The sequence below is a fragment of the Pyrus communis genome, chromosome 1, assembly GCF_963583255.1.
Source record: "Pyrus communis chromosome 1, drPyrComm1.1, whole genome shotgun sequence".
Classification (NCBI taxonomy): domain Eukaryota; kingdom Viridiplantae; phylum Streptophyta; class Magnoliopsida; order Rosales; family Rosaceae; genus Pyrus; species Pyrus communis.
Window position 1 is genome coordinate 41,566,854 of NC_084803.1, and position 22,358 is coordinate 41,589,211.

The window sequence follows — 22,358 nt, forward strand, 5'->3', positions numbered from 1 at the left end:
CCAAAACCTGCCCAGTGGATGATTATTTGTCAAAGCACGGAGTTACACACTCCAAGCTCTTTTATAGTACGTAGAGTTAGTTTTTTCCTTACTCTTAACAGATTAACAAGTAAACTACCTTTCCATCAAATTTATTCTGGAAACCACCCCTTGCTCATCCTTGAAAGCCTAAGCCCTCTCTGTGCCTTATACGGGAAGTCAGCATTTGTCCTGCTATTTAGATCCTTGATTCCATCATCCAGGTCTCTGGAGGAGACGATACCGCTTTCCATCCACTAGATGGGTTCCCCTGATGAAGGTCTTTTCAATTACTCTGGAAAGAAGTTTACTCAAAGCCCATAGGCCAATTGATAAAAAGATATATAACACACACACACACACACACACACACACACACACACACATATATATATACATATATATATATATATATATATATTTGTCAATTTACTTACGACTTCTGATAACAAAACACAGTAGAAGTTGATGTCGAATTTTTGTTAATTCCCTACATTATAGTTGGTTGTGTCGTGTTGCTTGAACTTGATAAGAAAAGGTCTAACGTAATATGTGTTTCTTGAAGTTGACCGAAAGATTCGTGTTGCAGGTAGAACGGAAGCAAGGAAGTATAGGGGGTGGTAAAGGCAGAGATGGAGGTGCTGGAAGGTTTCGAGCAGAAATTTTGGAGGAGTCTGTAATTGTATGATACTTTGCATTTTGTTATAACTCAAGATTTAGACGTTTAGTTTCGCTTGTAATGTATGTATACATGGCAGGTGTTTTCTACCCTTAGCTTTAGTGGTTCAAGTCTTTTCAGCAAATGGGAATCGAGATTTTGATGTTGTTATAATAGATGAAGCTGCACAAGCTGTAAGTTCATGTAATCCGTTATTTTATCCTTTTATAGTTCCTCGTTTGTACCTTGACTCCTTTCCCTCTCTCCTTTCTTGAAGACATTCTAAATGCGGAAGTGTAACTGTATATATTAATATAATGAATTCATCATCCAGTAGGATTACTAATTTCATAAATCTTATTTGTTTTTCAGTACTTATGTTTAGGCAGTCTATGTCCATGACCAATCTAGAGTATATAAATTGAGGGGCTCGCCCCTTGAGTAGTGCCCTTATGGGCAGCTGCTCCATGGTGGACACGACTGCAGCCTCCACTCTTTATTTCTGAAAGTCTTTGTTTTTTAGTTGATTTGAAGTTTGAGTTTTCAACTCTTAAAACTTGGAGACGCCATGTTTTCGAAGTGTTGGCCATTGAGCACTGTTTATATGGTGTATATTTCTTTTTGGGATGAATGAGGTTCTTTTTTCTGTAATTGAAAAACTGTGATGGCTGTGCTTAATGGCATTATCTGTAAGGTGGAGATAAACAAATGCTTCGACAATCTAGAGTATAATCAGAAGTGTTCAAGAGTAAACCGTAGTATGGCTAATGAAAGATTTATGTGTAAGCAACTGTTCTGGTATCGTAGCAAAAGAAAAAAAAATTAACTACCCTTATTGAATGGCTGGTCAAATAAGGTTACTGTTAAGGAAAGTAAAATCAGTTGATTCTCTATTATGGTGATTTCCTTGTGTCATGGAAAGTCAATTAATATTGATTCACCTTCCATTATGTACAAATGCGTAAACTAGGAAACAATTTGTATGGGCTTTAATTTAGGATCGTGCTTAGTCTTTGTATTGTATAAAACTTCTCTATAACTATTCAATATATATTCATTTTTTCAGCTAATATCAAAATTTACATGGCATCAGAGCCTAAGCGCTCCTGATACCCAAAACCCTAAACACCATCCTTTGCATCGCCAAAAACCATGGCACCCACTGAAACCCCAGCCAAGTCTGCGGTTAACAAATATGAAGATCCCAACGATCCTCTCTATCTCCATCACTCCGATCAACCTGGAGCAGTACTTGTTACTCACCAATTGGATGAAGAAAATTATAGCACCTGGAGTCGTGCCTGTTGGAAATTCAAATCAAAAAAAGGGTGCTACTAGCTATTGTTGAAAATCAATGTCAAAGTTAGGCATGGAAAGTTAGGCAATGTTAGGTATGGTTGAATAAAAATTATTAGGTGCATTTAATGTGTTTTGTGTGGTAATAAATAATCTTAGTTTAATCATTTGGTTTGCTATAAATACCCAAGTTCTCAAGCATTGTAAATCATCCCATCCAAATCCCACTTCCAATTGTGAAGAAGCTTGTAAGCTTTCTTATTCCAATAGTTTGTAAACCTTTTTCATATATCAAAGTCCAAGTGTTTTGCCAAAGCTTGTTGCTTCCCTCCTTTCTCTATTTCTTTCTTTGTCCAATTTTATTTGAGAGTGCAAAGTGAAAGAGGTGTGATAGAGTTTGTAAACTTATCACCCACATATTTTGGTATTGAGTTAGTAAACTGTCAAATACCAACAATTGGTATCAGAGCCAGAATACCATTCTGGCAGGTGCAGCAGTTATGGCGTCCAACTTAGTGCAACTCCAAGTTCCCACATTGAAGAAAGAAAATTATGAAAGATGGTGCATCCAATTCAAAGCATTGTTTGGATCACAGGAGCTATGGGAAGTTGTCAGTAGTGGGTATGTTGTACCCACTGCCGAGCAAGAAGCCGTATATACTGCGGATCAAAGGAACACTCTCAAGGACTTACGAAAGAAGGACCAAAAGGCGCTGTATCTTCTATACCAGGGTTTGGAAGATTCAACGTTCGAGAAGGTTGCAGAAGCAACAACGAGCAAGCAAGTATGGGATACACTCAGTACAATCTACAAAGGAGTAGATCGAGTCAAGAAAGTGAGGTTACAATCACTTCGAGCAGATTTTGAAACTGCTCATATGAATGAAGGGGAGAGCATCTCCGACTATCACTCAAGGCTCATTGTGATAGTAAATCAGATGAGGAGAAATGGCGAGAGACTCGATGAAGTACGAGTTGTGGAGAAGATACTCCGGTCACTCACATCTAAGTTTGAGCATGTGGTGACTGCCATTGAGGAATCCAAGGATTTGGAGGTGATGAGCGCAGAAGAGCTACTAGGATCCCTCCTAGTTCACGAGCAACGCATTCAGAAGAATGCAAGCCCCACAACGCTAGAGCAAGCTTTGGAGTCAAAGTTGAATATTGACAAACCAAATAAAGGTCGTGGGCAGTGGAACTCACGTCGTGGGAGCTCATCCAACCGTAGCCGAGGACGAGCCCGAGGAAGAGGTCGAGGCTATGCACAAAATCAAGGTCAGTCTCAGGAGTGGAGATCTACTCGAGGGAAGGCGCATATCCAGTGTCACAACTGTAAGCAATATGGACATTATGCCAATGAATGTTCACATAAAAATGGTGAGCATGTCAACATGGCAGAATCAAGTGGAAATACTGATGAAGAACTTACAGTCTTACTAGCACACCATGATTCCAGTAGCCAACAAGATGTTTGGTATTTGGACTCTGGTGCAAGCAATCACATGTGTGGAAAGAAGGAGTTTTTTGCCGAACTCAAAAAAGGGGCCTATGGATCTGTAAGTCTTGGTGACTCCTCAAAGTTGCCAGTTGAAGGCAAAGGGAAGATCAAGATCATCCAGAAGGATGGAAGAGAAGAATACATCTCCGATACCTACTACATACCAGGTATGAAAAGCAACATTCTGAGCATTGGTCAACTGCTCCAGAAAGGGTACATTATACATATGGAGAACATGCTTCTCACTCTCAGGAATGCAAGGAGAAAGCTTATTGCACGTGTTCGAATGTCAAAGAACCGGATGTTTCCGTTGAATTTGAACACAAAGATTGGAAGCTGCAACATCGGTGTAATGGAAGATGAGTCATGGAAATGGCATCTTCGATTTGGCCATCTTAATTTCAATGGCCTAAAGTTGCTGTCAAGTGGAGGAATGGTTCGTGGTCTACCCCAGATTGAAGCCACACGCCAAGTATGTGAAGGTTGTGTGCTTGGCAAGCAAGCACGACTATCGTTCCCTGTTGGTGATACATGGAGAGCAAAGGCACCACTGCAGTTGGTGCACACAGATATATGTGGTCCATTGGATCCCATGTCTTATGGAGGTAATAGGTATTTTATTACCTTCATTGATGATTTCAGTAGAAAGACTTGGGTCTATTTTCTCAAGGAGAAGTCAGCTGCCCTAAAAATTTTCAAGGAGTTCAAGGCATTCACAGAGGCAGAAAGTAACCACAAACTTGTGGCTGTGAGATCAGATAGAGGTGGAGAGTACACCTCCAATGCTTTCCAAGCATACTGCAAGGAGCAAGGAATTAGGCATCAACTTACTGCTGCCTATACCCCACAGCAAAATGGGATAGCCGAAAGAAAGAATCGAACCATCCTTGACATGACAAGGTCCATGCTTAAGGAGAAGAATTTGCCAAAAGAGTTATGGGCAGAAGCTGTAGCTTGTTCGATTTATTTGTTGAATCGATGTCCAACAAAGAGTGTCAAGAGGATGACACCACAAGAGGCTTGGAGTGGATACAAGCCGAATGTTACACACCTAAGAATTTTTGGGTGTGTTGCATATGCTCAAGTTCCAGAAGCCAAGAGGAGGAAACTTGATGATAGAGGTGAGAAGTGTGTGTTTGTGGGCTATAGTGAAGAGTCCAAGGCATACAAGCTCTACAACCCACTAACTGGCAAACTAGTGGTTAGTAGAGATGTCATCTTCAGTGAGGAAGAGACATGGAAGTGGAACAACAAAGAAGTCAGTAAAGAGAAGATCGTCTCCACTGATTTTGAAGAACCAGAAGTTGTACCACCGATTGAGCAACAGCCTGCTCAAACAATCACAACAACTCCAGTGCACAGAATTGCAAGGAGTGGTCATACATCTAGTGAGGAAAGCAGCTCCTCAACTCCAGTGAGGTTAAGGAGTCTCACAGAGATTTATGGACAAGAAGAAGAAGAAGAAACCAACTTTTTCTGCTTGTATGCAGACCACGAGCCTTTCTCATTCAATGAAGCTGTGGAAGAAGATTGTTGGAAGAAAGCCATGGAAGAAGAGATCCATGCCATCGAGAAGAATGACACTTGGGAGCTGACAAAGCTCCCACCAAATCAGAAGGCTATTGGTGTCAAGTGGGTTTACAAGATCAAACGCACTGCAGATGGGAGTGTGGATCGATACAAATCAAGGCTTGTAGCAAAGGGCTACAAACAGAAGTATGGAGTAGACTATGATGAAGTCTATGCTCCAGTTGCGAGACTTGACACGGTAAGATTGCTAATCTCTCTTGCCGCACATCATAAATGGAAAATTTATCAACTAGATGTCAAGTCAGCCTTCCTTAATGGAGTACTTGAGGAAGAAGTGTACGTGGAACAACCGGAAGGCTTCCAAGTACAAGGAGAAGAAGATAAGGTGTATCGTTTGAAGAAGGCTTTGTACGGCCTCAAGCAAGCACCACGAGCTTGGAACTCAAGGATCGACAACTACCTTCACCAAAATGGATTTCAGAAATGTCCATACGAGCATTCAGTTTACATGAAGAATGGTGAAAAAGGGGAGTTCTTAATTATTTGTCTCTATGTAGATGATTTATTGTTTACAGGAAACAATGAGGCAATGTTCCATGAGTTCAAGCAATCCATGTTCAGTGAATTCGAGATGACTGACAATGGATTAATGTCATACTTTCTTGGCATAAAAGTGAAGCAAGAAAGTGATGGTATCTACATCTCTCAACAAAGGTACATGAGAGACATATTGAAGAAGTTCAATATGGACAAGTGCAACACTGTCAATACCCCAGTCGCAACTGGATTGAAGCTGTCCAAAGGAGGAGAGGGTGAGTTTGTAAACTCAACAGTGTACAAAAGCCTCGTTGGAAGCCTAAGGTACCTTACAATCACAAGACCTGATATAGTTTATGGTGTTGGACTCGTGAGTCGATACATGGAAACACCAAGGGAGTCTCATTGGCTGGCCGCCAAGAGAATTTTGAGGTACATAAGAGGTACTCTAAACTATGGTCTATTTTATAATTTTGGTGAAGATGCAAAATTATTTGGTTATTCAGATAGTGATTGGGGAGGTGACCAAGATGAAAGGAAAAGCACAACTGGCTATGTGTTTTTTCTAGGATCAACAGCTTTCTCATGGACTTCAAAGAAGCAATCAATTGTTGCTTTGTCATCATGTGAAGCCGAGTATGTTGCTGTAGCCTCAACCGTGTGTGAGGCAATTTGGTTAAGAAATCTGTTGAAGTCAGTGTGTCATCCACAAGTGGAATCGACTGTGATTCACGTAGATAACGTGTCTGCAATCAAACTTGCAAAGAATCCTGTTCAACATGGAAGGAGCAAGCACATTGATACCAGGTTCCATTTTCTAAGGGACCATGTGAAGCAAAAGACAATTGAACTTGTCTACTGTCACACCAAGGAACAAGTGGCAGACATCTTCACAAAGCCATTGCCAATTGAAACATTCCGGCTACTGCGTGAAATGCTAGGAATGAAGGCGTTTTGATTTGAGGAGGTGTGTTGGAAATTCAAATAAAAAAAAGGGTGCTACTAGCTATTGTTGAAAATCAATGTCAAAGTTAGGCATGGAAAGTTAGGCAATGTTAGGTATGGTTGAATAAAAATTATTAGGTGCATTTAATGTGTTTTGTGTGGTAATAAATAATCTTAGTTTAATCATTTGGTTTGCTATAAATACCCAAGTTCTCAAGCATTGTAAATCATCCCATCCAAATCCCACTTCCAATTGTGAAGAAGCTTGTAAGCTTTCTTATTCCAATAGTTTGTAAACCTTTTTCATATATCAAAGTCCAAGTGTTTTGCCAAAGCTTGTTGCTTCCCTCCTTTCTCTATTTCTTTCTTTGTCCAATTTTATTTGAGAGTGCAAAGTGAAAGAGGTGTGATAGAGTTTGTAAACTTATCACCCACATATTTTGGTATTGAGTTAGTAAACTGTCAAATACCAACAGTGCCATGACCATGGCTCTCAGCGCCAAAAATAAGGAAGGTTTCATCAACGACACTATTCGGAAGCCGTCGGCAACATCCACTAGAGAACTCCAACAATGGAGCCGCTGCAACAACCTTGTAAAATCATGGCTTCTCAATTCGATTCCAAAAGACATTGGTGCAAGTGTGATTTATAATGAGGGTGCCTATGAAATTTGGACAGAATTGAAGGAGCGGTTTTCACAAGGGAATAACGTTCATCTCTTCCAAATTGAACAAGAAATCCATGCTTGTATGCAGAGTAGCATGACCATTGGTGCTTACTATACGAAGTTTAAAGGTCTTTGGGATGAGCAAAATATAATATGCTCCATCGCCACTTGTACTTGTGGTACAGTGAAAGAGGTGCTGCAATTCCACCAAAACCAAAAGACCATGAAATTTCTCATGGGACTTAATGAGGCCTACGCTGCAGTTCGAGGGCAAATCTTGCTCATGGACCCTCTTCCCGTCGTCAACAAAGCCTATCCGCTCATTCTTCAAGATGAAAAACAGTAAGCTATCTCAACCATTAAGGCACCAATTACTGATGCTACAGCCTTTGCTGTTCGAGACGACTCGCGTAATTCTAGGAGAAGTTTTGCACCAAGAACTCTCACTTGAAGTGCGAGCATTGCGACAAAATTGGGCACACTTCAGACACATGCCGAGCACATCTTCAATGTGATTATTGCGGCTGGAAAGGCCACACCATAGATATGTGTCGAAAGTTAAAGAAAGAAAACTCCACCGGTGCCTGTGGGAAGGCCAATCACCAGGACCGCAAAAACCATGCTCCCAGAGCCAATCACGCTGAAGTCAATTCAACAGCAACACCCCTTCATTCCTACAGTCTTACGGCGACACAATACCAAAATCTCATGACTTTACTCGAGAATAATAAACTCAGCTCCATGGCCAATCATGTTGGTACTACCTCTGCTATGAGCAACCTCTCAGGTAAATCCTTTTGTGCATCTGCTTTCAATAAAGGCAGGAGCTGGATATTTGATACTGGAGCCACATATCACATGGTTTGCTCACCAAGATTGCTAACAATGAGTACTCCAGTTGTCAACCGACAAGTGCATCTTCCCAACAATGCACTTGCTGCTGTCACAAATATTAGCAGCATTTGTTTTTCAGAGGATCTTGTGTTACATGATGTGCTTTGTGTTCCATCTTTCAAATTGAATCTCATATATGTTAGTCAGCTTGCAAAAAGATCTCATTATTTTCCTACATTCACTGATAAGTTTTGTATGCTTCAGGACCAACGATCGGGGAAGATGATTGGGACGGGAACTGAACGAGACAGACTATACTAAGTTGATACTACGAGGAAAACCGAGTGCAACTCTGTTACAGCATTTATCACCACTTCACCTTACCTTTGGCATCAACATCTAGGTCACATTTCTAATAAAAGTTTTCGTGCTATATCTCATTTTGTTAAAGATTTGAACTTTTGTGATATCAATGACTGTTCAATTTGTCCATCAGCTAAATAGACTCGTACTCAGTTTCCTGTAAGTGTTATTAAAACTCACACACCTTTTGAATTAATTCATGTTGATATTTGGGGAGGCTACCATGTCTCTACTATCAACGGGGCACGTTACTTCCTTACGATTGTCGATGATTATACCCGTTGTACATAGGTTTATTTATTGCATCATAAATCTGACACACAACAATATCTCACCATGTTCATTAATCTCGTCGAAGCACAATTCTCTTCCAGGGTTAAAACAATCCGTAGTGATAATGGTGTTAAATTCACAATGGCAAAATATTATTTTGACAAAGGGACTATCATCAAACCAGTTGTGTCTCCACTCCACAAAAAAATGGAGTAGCAGAGAGGAAGCATCGACATCTCCTCAATGTGGCACGAGCCTTACTCTTTCAAGCTAACCTTTCAAAGAAATTTTGGGTGGATGCCATCTTAACTACCACCTACCTCATCAATCGAACTCCTACACCTCGACTTAATGGTAAAACACCATATGAATTACTTTTTCGCAAACGGCCCACTTATAATCATTTGCGAGTTTTTGGGTGCCTATGTTATGCCTCCACACATCATCATCCCCCTACAAAATTCGACACTCGAGCCACACGTTGCCTCTTCCTTGGGTATCCTTATGGTAAAAAGGGTTATCGTGTTTATGATCTCTCAACAAGTAAAATATTTGTCTCTCGTGATGTACTATTTCATGAAAATATTTTTCCTTTTCCATCTTCCGCTGCTGATTCCTCCCTCGTGCTTCCTCACACTCAAGCATCATTTTTTGACGATACCTTTCTTCCACCTTTTCCCATTGATTCCCCATCGTTCGAGACTCATGACACTTCTGAGGCACCTCCATCTCCGCCTTCTTGTATTACCCCTTCTTCTTCCACGTCTTCTTCTTTGCCACCAACAACACCATCTTCACCTAATGCACCAAATCCTTGCTCCCGCCCAACACGTGGTACACAGGTACCTGGTTATCTTCGTGAGTATCATGTTGGTATGTCTCTCCCTTCATGGACTCCTCCCTCATCTAACTTGGCGTTGGCTGGAACTACAGGTATTACTTATCATTATCTAATGTGCTTTCATATAATCGGTTATCACCCAAGCATCATGTTTTCACTACTGCCATTTCAGTTGAAAAGAAGCCTTATTCGTACTTAGAAACAACATGTGATCCTAAATGGCGTGCTGCCATGCAACAAGAGTTGATTGCCCTTGCAGCAAATGGAACATGGTCTCTTCAAACGTTACCTCCAGGAAAGAAACCAGTTGGATGCAAATAGGTGTACAAGATCAAATTCAATCCTAACGGGACCATTGAACGTTATAAAGCCCGCTTGGTTGCCAAGGGTTATAGCCAAATTGAAGGCTTGGATTATCGTGAAACTTTTGCCGTAGTTGCAAAACATGTTACTGTTCGTCTTCTTCTGGCCATCGCCTCTACTCAACATTGGCATCTTCATCATCTTGATGTAAACAATGCCTCTTGCATGGTGACCTTGAAGAAGATGTGTACATGTCTCTCCCCCTGGATTCGGATGAAAGGGGGAGTGTGTAAACTTCACAAATCATTGTACGGACTCAAGCAAGCTTCTCGTCAATGGTTCATTAAGATTTCTCAATCCCATAAACAAGCTGGCTATCAACAATCCAAAGCGGATTATTCATTGTTCGTCCGATCCAAATGTGATAGATTCCCTGCTCTTCTTGTTTATGTAGATGATGTTATTTTGGCAAGTAATAATCTACAAGATATTGAAGACACTAAGTTGTTTCTAAAGAAACAATTTAAGTTGAAGGATCTTGGCCAACTAAAGTACTTCCTCAGCATAGAGGTGGCTCGATCTAAGGAGGGCATTGCACTCTCTCAACGGAAATATGCTCTTGAAATCCTTGAGGATGCTGGATATTTGGGTGCAAAGCCAGCTCACTTCCCTATGGAACAAAATTTGTCTCTTAGTAAGTTGGGAATCATTGACACACATTCCAAATTGAGAGGGAGTGTTAAGGAAAGTAAAATCAGTTAGATTCTCTATTATGGTGATTTCCTTGTATCATGGAAAGTCAACTAATATTGATTCACCTTCCATTCTGTACAAATGCGTAAACTAGAAAACAATTTGTACAAGCTTTAATTTAGGATCATGCTTAGTCTTTGTATTGTATAAAACTCCTCTGTAACTATTCAATGTATATTCATTTTTTCAGCTAATATCAAAATTTACAGTTACCACTACTTGTCTTATTTATTTGTTTTCAGCTGAAGACAATGCAATACTAAATATAAACTAGGAATTTATGGCTCTTGATAATTCTTGGGAGTGTTTATTCTTGTGTATGATTCTCTAAAGTTTCATCAACTGGAATAAAGTCTAACCGACTTCATGTTATGTATGATATAGGTGGAACCAGCGACTCTTGTTCCATTGACAAATGGATGCAAACAAGTATTTCTGGTAAATTATAATGCTATTACAGGGCTTTCTCATAATTTACTTTGTGTTATCAATTTACTTTATACTGTGCGCCAATGCTCGTGCTTAATATTTAGGCTTCAAGCCATTCTTAATTCTGAAAATTTTAACGTTTAGATCGGTGACCCGGTTCAACTGCCAGCTACTGTAATTTCAACCGTTGCTAATAAACTCGGGTAAACTACGATATTGTGATGTATTTTCTCTGTCATTTTATTGATTTATAGGTTAAATATCTGATTCTCTCACACTTATTTTCCTGACTGAAGGTATGGAACGAGTTTGTTTGAGAGATTTCAGAAAGCTGGCTATCCAGTGACCATGCTGAAGATGCAGTATCGAATGCATCCAGAGGTTAGATCAGAAACATCCAACAAAGTTTATTGAAAAATATTTTATGTTGATGACCCATATTCTAATAACTTAGCTTCTGATAAACGTGGTGCCCTCTTTCCTTCTATCTCGATGTTGCATTAGCTCAATGTCGCCTTCGATCTCTCCTCTGCAATATACTCCACGTCTCTTCCCTTCATGAGTGATTCTCACCGTTGTGATCTGTAACTTTTTCTCGGGGGACAAATCTCCCATCACTTCTGCCGGGCAACCCTCTATTCCATCTAGCTGTATTTTCGTGTTGTAGATACCAATTGAACTTCGGTGACAACTTCCCATGGTCGGTGCCCGGGATTATGCTTGCCGAGGTTGTTGGTGCGGTTGTCAGTTCTGGCAACAAACCAGTCAGAACCGTTCCTGACAACCGGCAGCATAATGGGCAGGAACCGTGCCCAGCTCTAAGTTAGAATACATGTTCCATTGAAAATGAATGTGAAAGTAATAACTATTATTGAATGAATATGACATAACAATGTGAGCTTCGTCTGGGCCTCAAATAAGAAGCATAGTAATTAATTTTATATCTGTGATCCTGTATTCAGTTTTATTTGATATTAGACTCTCTGTGTGTCTCTCTCTCTATTTCATATTTCATAATTGGTAGGTTCAAATTTCTATGTCTTTTATTTAGATACTTGATTTTTGTCCACTTTTAAAAGTGGAATTATGGCTCTTCTGTGGATATTTCAAAACCTTATATATGAAATAAAAAATTCCTGTGCAGATTAGGAGCTTTCCTTCTGCAGAGTTTTACTCTGGAGTCATTGGAGGATGGTCCTAATATTATAGAGCAGACACAACGTTCTTGGCATGATTATCGGTGCTTTGGACCCTTCTGCTTTTTTGACATGCATCAAGGGAAGGAATCCAAGCCCGAAGGAAGTGGTAGATCTGTTGTGAATGTTGCTGAGGTTGATTTTATCATGCTCTTGTATCATAATTTAGTGGATAAATATCCAGAGCTTAAATCAAGTCAGCGGTTCGTATCGTGGACAAGTAACTCTCTTGAAAGAACGTTTCAGAAGTACCTTCGGAGTGGAGTCTGACATATTCGTGGATATTACTACCATTGATGGTTGCCAGGTATCGTGACTCATTCTTTTATGGATTCCTTTGGAATTCTTCTCATTGCTAATAGACTTTGTTTTCTATTCAAAAGGTGATCAGACGTTTTTATTTTTAATACTTTGGAAGTTTTCAAGATCAGTTTTTCCGGTTGATGTAATACCGTGTTATGTAGAGCCGTCTAGATGTCGGTGTATCTCATTTTATGTTGCATAGATTTGTCAAGTTGCACGATATCTCATAATTTTCATCGAATTATACCACAAAATATGATATAAACGATGACGAGGAGGAAAAAGGGGTGGGAGGAGCTGATGTGACTGTTGGGGTATTTGTTAAACAGAAACATCAAATATTTTAACATTGGGGGTTATTACTGACACTGCACTCCTCAAGGTGCAATTTCTCTCTTATGGTTTAATAAGATACGGGTGCACAATGACCTTTTTGAAGTGCGAATAACTTCTCCCTGAACTTTTAGAGACAATTTTTTCCTATTATTCAACTTGCGAAAATTGAAATGTTTGAATAAATGATCTTTTAATGTTTTTCTCAGGGACGTGAAAAGGATGTTGCAATATTTTCATGTGTCAGGACAAACGAACATGGAAAAATTGGGTTTCTGTCTGATTTTCGGCGAATGAATGTTGCGATCACTAGAGCAAAATCTTCTGTCTTGGTCTGTTATCGTTCGAAGTTAAGAATGAAGTTTCAAGTACTGTCTTACTTCATGTAATATGCATTTACATATTGACCTCTTTTTTAATCAGGTAGTGGGATCTGCATCAACATTAAGGAAGCGCGATGAGCATTGGAATAACCTTATCGAAAGCGCTGAAAAGAGGGATCGTTTGCTTAAGGTGAATATTCTTCCTGAGAATATGAATTCACACACTATTCATCACACCTCGTGCTCAATTTGGCCACACACCTGCTGTGATTGATTCATTTGTTTGGTTTTGTCCAACCGCATATGACGGTTCATGTTGCTAATATAGAATCGTAGGTTGAGCATTTGAAACTTCACACCAGGTTCTTAAATTTCTAGGTCCCACAACTTTTATGTTTTAGGACGATTTTCCGTAACTTGTGGTCCTTTGAGTAAGCAAGAGGAATAAATTGGTCCATGCATCATTTAGTATCAACTGCAACGAGCGCTACGTCAAAAGAACTTAACTACAACTCTCTTCATTTTATTCTTCTTTTGTTTCTCTCAAACATCGAATTTACTACATCTCTCTCCATTTTATTGTTCTTTTGTTTCTCTCAGACATCAAATCTGTCATCTCTTTCCATCCCAATACTTATCATTTATATGTATTCACAAACTTCTGATTCAATCGTATGACGTGTTCTGGCGATTTCTGTATCTGTAATGCAGGTCTCACAGCCATACGCTTCATTTTTCAGTGATGAGAATCTGGAAACCACGGCTATCAAGAAAGAATTCTCATTGGAGGAGGTTGAGAATGATGAGGTGGATAACTATGCAGGTTCATACAATTTTGGGGGTGCCTGCCCGGCGGAGGGAGAGGAGAACGATTATGGAGACGGGGGAACCGTGTGAGATGAAAGTCTCATGCACCCTTTTGAATGAGAAAGTAGTGAGGAATCCTCTTTTCGACTCTGACCCCGACTCCAGTTGTTGCTTTTCTTTCTATTACTTCAAAAGTAGCTGCTTCAACTTCAACCATCCGAATTTTTTATATTTGTTTGGGTGGGAGAATTTTTTATGTTCGTATGGGTGGGAGACTTGTGTAAGTTAAACGGGCTATTTATATGCGTCAAGCGCGCCCCCCACGTTACCATTGCTGTTTAGCAGTAATTATTTTATCACTTACAAGCTGAAAGCCTTGAGAGGACTCTTAAACACTGTTGCTGTTTAGTAGAAAACTTTTGTAGGAGTTGTATTTTGTCTTATACGTAGAAGTAACGTTTCTGATCAGAAAGGTTAAGTTACCAAAGTTTAGCGACAACCGTTACTGTTTCTTATAAGAATAGAAAATTAAGGATGTGTTTGTTTGCCTTCGCTAAATCTCCTTGGACTGGATTGCACTAGCTATTGGTCCAATACCGTGTTTGTTACACGTAGGAATAGATTTAATGAGATTAGAGCCGACTCGTCCCGACTAAGTCCTTCGTTAGAAGGTATTAGCGAGACCCCCCCAATAAGCACAGGATTGCTAGGACCATTCGCGTCCTCATCCAATTGTTCTCCTTGCTTCTTTGTTCTAGTCTAGTTAACCGACCTCGCCAAACCACCCTACCGACAGTGATGGCGACGATCGTCGACGAGATGTACTTGTTTTTGGCTCTGCATTTCTTCGACTTCATAAAGGACGAGAGCGAAGCCGAGTCTACCATAGAAAGCTCTTCACTGTCGGCGGCATGGCCATTCACGTCGATTGGAGGAGGGGATGAGGGTGGGTCATCGGAGAAGAGAGGTTGGATGAGGAGACGATGGTGGGCTTGCGGCTGGAGGTTTGATTCGGAGATGGAGGATCTCAATTACGCAGAGGTCTGATAGACTGATTCGCTTCTTTCCAATTTTTCTCCCAATTTTTAATCTTTTCCCCATTTTTTATTTTTTATTTTTATTATCTTTTTGATTTAGGGGAAATTTATTGACAGTGTGGATTTATTGTTTGGTTTGATTTGAATTGGGCAAGCAAATCTTTGGTTTTTTTTTTTATATAGAAAACGAACTTTTGGAGTGGATTATGAGTTAATTTGCAATTTCTCCTCCTGCGTATTTTTCAATTTAGGATTTGATTGTAGGTTAATTAGAATACGATGTTGTTGTATGAAATTTTGTTGTTATGATTGTATACGGTCCATTTTTCATTGTTTTTGTTATCCCATTTCTTAGTCCAACACATCACCAAACGCTTCACTAAGTTTGTTCAACTTAGTTTATTCTAAGTCAGTCCAGCTTAGTCCCAAAAATTAATCCAGTCTGAGATAATCCAGTACAACAAATGCACCCTAAGTGTGACGCATCGTGCTATAATGAATAGGGAAAACGAATGACAATTTTGCCTTGTTATTAAGGCTTTGGAGGCAATCTCCTTGGTTGATGTTAGAAGGCGCTTTATCGAGGCATTAGCTCTAAAGTTTGGAAGACCAGTGGAAGCTGATTCGGTAGGCATCCTAGGGATGTAATGCTCTCTGCAAAGCTCTTGAAACGTTAAGACTAATTGTTCATATCTAATTCATAAAGCTTATTAAGTCTTACATGTTTATGTTTAATTTAAACATCATTGACAGATTACATGTTAGGTGTACGTAATTATTTGAACATTACAAGGAGAATATGCATGAAGAAAACTTAATCTTTAAAGTTGTATGTTTTAACTCATAAGTAATTTGTAGAACTGCATAGAATTGTTAATGGTGACGGCTAAACCCTAATCCTTTTAACATTTGATTTCTCTCCAAAACTTTTTTTTATTTTCTCTCTCATTGCCGATTTTCGTTAGTCAAATTTAATTATTTTATTTTCTGTTCTTTTACTTTAATTCACAATTTCAAATCTTTTCCAAAACTTATGTTATATACTTGACTAAGAATTGGTTTCAAATACAAATTATTCATATTGATCGGATAGAGAACAATCTTACTTGAGCTGTTTATACTATAATAATCTTGTTCTTTTGTAAGTATTCTTATGTGTTTTAATTCCTATTTTTGCAAGTGGTAAAAATCCTACCACTCTCAACATCAGCATGTTTGAATCTGAATTAGTTTGTCAACCATAATCAGTTGGCCAGCCAAATCGATCTAGTTCGCTAGTCTAGTCTAATCCATTCCTATCCAGTCTAGTCTAGTTCGCTATAATTGCTCTTTTTCTTGAAAGCTCGCTTGAATTGTCTTGCCTTATCAGCCTAATAGAGCTTGCATCCGCATCTACTTGTTGGCAACTCATGTCGTGTACCGCCATGAATTTGACACGGGGTGTTGGAATATTAGTTATTATTTGATTGTCTAGGTTTGGGTCACACCTATCTGATTAGGATTCTTTAGATTCTGCATTCTATAAATATAGCTTGTAGTTTAGTATGAGAATTAAGTCAGTCAAGATGTAGGCCTTAGTTTGTAGCCGTCTCTGCATTCTTATTATTGTTTTCCTGTTAATAATATTCATAATTTATAAATTGTTTGTTCTTACGTTAGATGCTCTGATTTTTAACTGCATGCACATTCTCTAACTGCATGCACATAAGGCCTTTTATGGCCTAAAGCAGGCCTCTCGTGCCTAGTTTCAGAGGTTTAGTTCTTTTATTATCAATTTTGGTTTCCTTCAAAGCCGGGCTGATAATTATGTGTTCGTTGTTATGGGTAGTGATCCCTCTGCTTTTCTTTCTAATTAAAAAAAATTAGGTGTTGAACTTGATTTTAAAGACTTGGGCAAGCTGCTAATTTCTTTGGATAAATGTCTTTGGGTAAAGTACAAAAAACTACCTCAACTATTAGTGTTACGACACTTTCATACCTTATCTTTTAAAATTGACAATGTCATACCTCATCTTTAAAATTTGGTTCAATGTTATACATTTCGTTACTTGGCCGTTTACTTTTCAGTTAAATGCTGACGTGGCTTGATTCGGGATCCACTTTCTAGTAAAAAAATCAATAAAAACTAAAAAAAAAAATTATTTAATATTTTTTAAATATTAAAATAATAATAAAAAGTTAAAAAAAAACCCTCATTTCGTCCCTCCCCTTCCGCTCCCCCCTCCTCTCTCTTCTCCCCATCTTTATCTTCATCTTCTTCCCCCACTTGCAAACCAAAAAAAAAAAAAAAAAAAAAAAATTCCAATTTGTCTTCCTCCACACCCACAGTCAGTTTCCCCCTCCTCAACCCCTCTTCTCCCTCCTGCAACCTAGAAAAAAAAAAATAAATAAAACCCAAGTCCTGTCGGCGGGAAGATGGGTGCGCAAAGAAGGTGGAGGATGGATGAGAGTGGTGAATTTGAGGTTTGATGGGTTTTCAAAAAAAAAAAAAAATTTCTTTTTTTCTTCCTCCTTCTCCTTCTCTTTCTTCTTCTTGCACAGGGGGTGTTGATGGGTTTTCCAATTTTTTTTTTTTTTTTTTTTTTTTTACTTTTTATTATTATTTTAATATTTAAATAATATTAAATAATTTTTTTTTAGTTTTTAATAATATTTTAATGATTTTTTAATAGAAAGTGAGCTCCGAATCAAGCCACATCAGCATTTTACTGAAAAGTAAACGGCCAAGTAACGGAAGTTATAACATTGCACCAAATTCTAAAGATGAAGTATGACATTGTCAATTTTAAAAGGTGAGGTATGAAAGTGTTGTGACACCAATAATTAAGGTAGTTTTTTGTACTTTACCCAAAGTCATTTTTATGTGGCCGGATATTCATCTCACCCAGACAAGGTACACATTGAACATTCTCAAGAAGGGAGACATGCTTGATTGTTTTGACACGTACATGTGGTACTGAGTTGGCTGGTCCATGTTTCTATCGCTATTGTGGTGGAGGTCTTCAATATCTCACCATGACATGCCCCGACGTCTCCTTTGCCATTCATAACGTTGCTCAAATCATGGGTCGTCCTACTTCTTTGCATTTGGAGGCAGTTAAACATATTTTGTGTTACTTAAAACGTACTTATGGTCATGGTTTGCAAACATGATGTTGTGATGCTTCTTCTTCTCTTTCAGTTTACTCTAACGCAGATTGGGCAGCTTGTTCGGACACCCGTCATTTTGTCACAGGTTTTTGTATCGTCCTGGGTTCTAACTTGATCACATGGTGTTATAAGAAACAACGAACAGCCTCTTGGTTAAGTACTGAAGCAAAGTATCATGCCCTTGTTTATGGATGTGCAGATTCGATTTGGATATTTGGTCTTTTAAGTGAGCTGTGGGTTCCTATTCCTCGTCCAATTTTTTTCTAATGTGATAACTGGCAGCGATTTATATAGTTGTTTGAATTTTACTCCATTCATGATTTGAATTGTACTAGCGTGATATATTCTTGTTGATGTTGGACAGAAACTTCACATCATGCACTTTTTTGGAAGAGATTTTGTAACGACAATTGTGGTAGTTTTCACGTATTCTTCATCTTTTAATTATAAGGAATGTATGTCATCTATTCTCATGACAAAGTGGGCAAATTATATAACGAAAGGTTGCAAGAGGAAACCAAATTTCATTAAAGTTGGTAATTATAACAACAATTGTGTTACTTCATTATAGTTGGTAATTTATATTGCATAATAAAGGTTGCAAGAGGAAACCAAATTTCATTAAAGCAGTTACAAGACAGTAATATATTACTATATTTATATAATATATAGTATTATATAGGTAATCGATCATATTATAAGTTGTTGACAACTAAGTTTCGACAACTCTTATTTCAAGGAATTATCTAGCTCATATTGGCATTGGCGTTGGCGTTGGCGTTGGTGTTGGCGCTGGCACTGGTGTTGGTGTTGGTGTTGGTGTTGGTGTTGGTGTTGGTGTTGGTGTCGGTGTCGGTGTCGGTGTTGGTGTTGGTGCTGGTGCTGGTGTTGGTGTGGGAGTTGGCGTTGGTGTTGGCGCTGGATTCTTTTGAGGTGGCTGTGGTGGAGGATTTTTCTGAGGTGGCGGTGGTGGCGGATTCTTTTTAGGTGGGGGTGGTGGTCCTCTCACTACAATAGGAGGAAGAAATGGTGGCTTGTAAAATGGTGGGGGTGGTGGCGGATTCTTCGGAGGTGGAGGTGGTGGTCCTCTCAGTACAATAGCAGGAAGAAATGGCGGCTTGTAAAATGGTGGTATAAACGTTGATGGCTTGTAAATTTCGTGTCTTATGGGAGTGACTTGTAGCTTGTCATCCTCATGGTATTGGGCATTGGATGAAGTTGTGATAAGAATAACCACTACAAGAAATAGCACAAACAACTTTAAGTAAGTCATCTCTGCTCTTCTTGTGTTACAAAATGGGAAGGGGCATCATTTTATAGGGGAAGGAATGATGGGTTTTGTGTTAATAATTTTGGTCAATAGGCAATTGGTAATTCATAGGCTCCAATTGGGGTAGTATCTGCCCAACTGGTCTAATAACATTGCTTTTACGGTAGGGGAGGCTCAAAATTTTTGGCATGCTTTATAAATCGTATTCCTTATTCCTAAATTGTTCAACAAAAAAAAAAAAATATATATATATATATATATTTGTTTAAAAATTTAGTTAAAAATGGGTGAGCCTGGCAATCTTGCATTCGTTTTAGTGGTAGCCTCAGGAATTTTATTCCAGGAATTTTTTATCCGTTACCAATTACCATTTCAAGTTTCAAATCCCCAAATTGAAGCGGTATAATTTAGCAATCTTGTTCAAGTGTTTGGAAAAACACTAGAAAGGATAGAAAAATGAACGAGTTTTTAATTGTCTTTATTATTTAGGGAGATGATATACCCACCCATTAACAGTATTTCTCCACTCCCTTTTTAATGATACTTTTAATGACAACTCTAACCTTTTGCAAAATGACTTATAAGGCCATCTTTAACTATTTTATTCTTTTGTTTTTGTATTAAATTATGAAAATAGAAGGAACGAAAACATGAGCCTAGCAAGTTGAAACCACTGCACACAACACCAACCAAGTTGAATCCACCGTTTTCCTCATCTCTTATGTCAATTCCTTCCCATCCATTTGAAATCTTCACCAAACACCATAGACCCATTACAATTACCTTAAGAAATCTTGGTAATTGGATTCTCTCATACCCATTTGACGTGGTTTTCATACCCCTCTTCTACGATTAGTCATCTACTTGAGTTGTAATTGCAGAGAGCGACTACGAGGTCGACCGAGGATATTGCTCATCCTCATAGTCTTGATTAAATTAGAGACAGAGTTGGCTAACGGTGAGAAGGGGGTTGCTTGCCGTCGAGTGGGTGGATATGTGGCGGTGACTAATTTTCTTTGTAAGGGATAGTTTAGGAATATCAATGGGTGGAAAAAGAGTGTTTTTCATTTTTACCTTTAGAGTGGGGTGGGAAAATAAGGTGGGGTGGGTCTATTAGCTCTCATTATTTAATACCAAGGTTATCTAACTTATATTAACATTCGATACCCCATCATTCCATGCTTAGGCGGATCCGACGTACAAAAACGGCATTCCATCATGATCCATACCGCATGTGAGTGAAGCATAAGCTCTGTTTTTTTGGAAAGTCTATGAATGTTAATTTAAAAAAAATAAAATAAAATAAAATAAAAAAACTTCTGTTATAATTCGAGCAGCATTTTGTTTGAATCGGATTTCCAACATTTGCCTTTTGTATTTAAATCCAATCAATTTTCTTTTCTTCTTAAATGTTTGGCCTTAAATTGTCATTAAATGGGCAAGAGTTTGGCCACTGGGTAGTTGGGGTATAGCCATTGACATTTAAACTCTAAGCTTAGCATGTATGGATGGGGTTAAGCATCCTATTCTCCATCCCCTTGCTAAATATGTAGGCAGGATATGTAAAGGCTAAGAAGCGTTTGGTGCTGAGGATTGGATTGAAATGCATAAAACATTTCAAGGTATGTTGAAAGAAAATTGAAAACATTGTGGCCAACTTGGAAGTAGGAATCAATAAGAAAACTTAAGGCTAGTTTGGGATTGTGGTGCTTTTTAAAAAAAAAAAAAAAAAAAAAAAGGAAAAAAAAGCAACATGTTAAAAAATCTGGAACATCAAATGTGTTTGGTAAAACAAAAAATAAAATAAAATAAAAATAAAAAACTGATGTCAATAATAGTAGAAAAGCAAAAGTAGAGCCTACCATGCTTATAAAAAAAACTTTTTTTTTTTTTTTAACATAGTGATCAGTGCCAATTTTATGAAATTTTGAAATGGAAAATAGCCCCCAAATTTTACAAAATTACAATCTTTACCGTTACATTATTCTATTTGGCAATTATTATATCACATTAAATACCATATCTTTTTTTAGTCATTTAGCATATTCACAACAATTTTATATAAAAGTTTACCAAACATTGAAGATTTTTTTTTTAAATTTTTCTTTATAACCAATTTTACAAAAAAAAAAAAAAAAAAAAAAAAAAATTTACCAAACACTCAACAATTTTATTTTACAGCTGTTTATTCTCACATCACAGTAGAAGTAGGTTTTTTTTTTTTTTTTTTTTTTTTGAAAAGCACAGCAATACCAAACTAGCAATTATTCACTACAATGATTCCTAAAATGGTAGTATGAAAGGAGAAATTTCATTCATGTTTAGTCCCCTTTAATCCAATCCTCTATATATGAAACGAGACCTAAATTCAAGAATGTCATAAATAAAATAGGTTCCAAAAAACTATACAAGTATAACCACTCGGATATATATATCTGTGGTGCACTTCAATTCAAATATTTTAAACTAAATTTGTGGTGTCAGTTAATATTACGATTTAGAGATATTTTTCTTCACTTGTAAGTGAGAGATCCTTGTTTTTTTTTTTTTTTTTTCAACAAACAATATTATCTACACTAAGGAGGTGGGGGAGTGTGCTAGGCCTCATAATAGGCTAGCAATAATGTAGTTCAAATTCGCCTTTGGCGAGAATCGCATGCATATCTAGAGAAGACCTATTCGACCTTCAATGCCACTAATATTGTCCTACAACAACAATATAGGGCACCAAATTTTCAAATTTGATCTCCGTTTTACTTCTCGCTAAAAAGCAAAATCAACTTTTGATGAAAAATCATCAAGCTCAACCCATTGGCTCGAATGTTACGCTTGAAGCGCATGTGACAAATTCTAGCAACCACAAACGACAGAAAAACCATCGTAGCCGTGGAAATAGGCGGCAACTCCAGCCATGGGCCCAAGGTCAACAAAGCAAAGGCCTTGCCAAGGGAGGCCCCTAGCTTCAAGAACAAGGGAAAAGCTACCATTTAATC

The 22,358-nt window shown here is 38.3% G+C and overlaps 2 protein-coding genes across 2 annotated transcripts in view; both read left to right on the top strand.

The window, feature by feature from the left end:
- Positions 1 to 13,998, top strand: part of LOC137728085 (probable helicase MAGATAMA 3) — a 40,453-nt gene extending 26,455 nt beyond the window's left edge. Inside the window, exons 11-14 of the mRNA XM_068466973.1 lie at positions 12,344 to 12,449; positions 12,988 to 13,110; positions 13,202 to 13,291; positions 13,813 to 13,998. Coding sequence (XP_068323074.1) covers positions 12,344 to 12,449; positions 12,988 to 13,110; positions 13,202 to 13,291; positions 13,813 to 13,998 — 505 coding nt within the window. The remainder of the gene's footprint in view (positions 1 to 12,343; positions 12,450 to 12,987; positions 13,111 to 13,201; positions 13,292 to 13,812) is intronic.
- Positions 13,999 to 14,706: 708 nt separating this feature from the next.
- Positions 14,707 to 19,027, top strand: LOC137728090 (uncharacterized). The gene is made up of 5 exons (XM_068466979.1): positions 14,707 to 14,949; positions 15,483 to 15,572; positions 18,127 to 18,180; positions 18,693 to 18,735; positions 18,846 to 19,027. The coding sequence occupies exons 1-5, from the start codon at positions 14,707 to 14,709 to the stop codon at positions 19,025 to 19,027; spliced, it is 612 nt and encodes a 203-aa protein (XP_068323080.1).
- Positions 19,028 to 22,358: the final 3,331 nt, after the last annotated feature.

What these genes read in the sequence shown, in the direction of transcription:
- LOC137728090 (XM_068466979.1), top strand. Translation starts at nt 14,707, where the DNA reads ATGGCGACGATCGTCGACGAGATGTACTTGTTTTTGGCTCTGCATTTC. An exon ending in AGGATCTCAATTACGCAGAG is followed by an intron (nt 14,950 to 15,482) that starts GTCTGATAGACT and finishes CTTGTTATTAAG; the next exon opens with GCTTTGGAGGCAATCTCCTT. An exon ending in ATTAAAGCAGTTACAAGACA is followed by an intron (nt 18,736 to 18,845) that starts GTAATATATTAC and finishes GGAATTATCTAG; the next exon opens with CTCATATTGGCATTGGCGTT.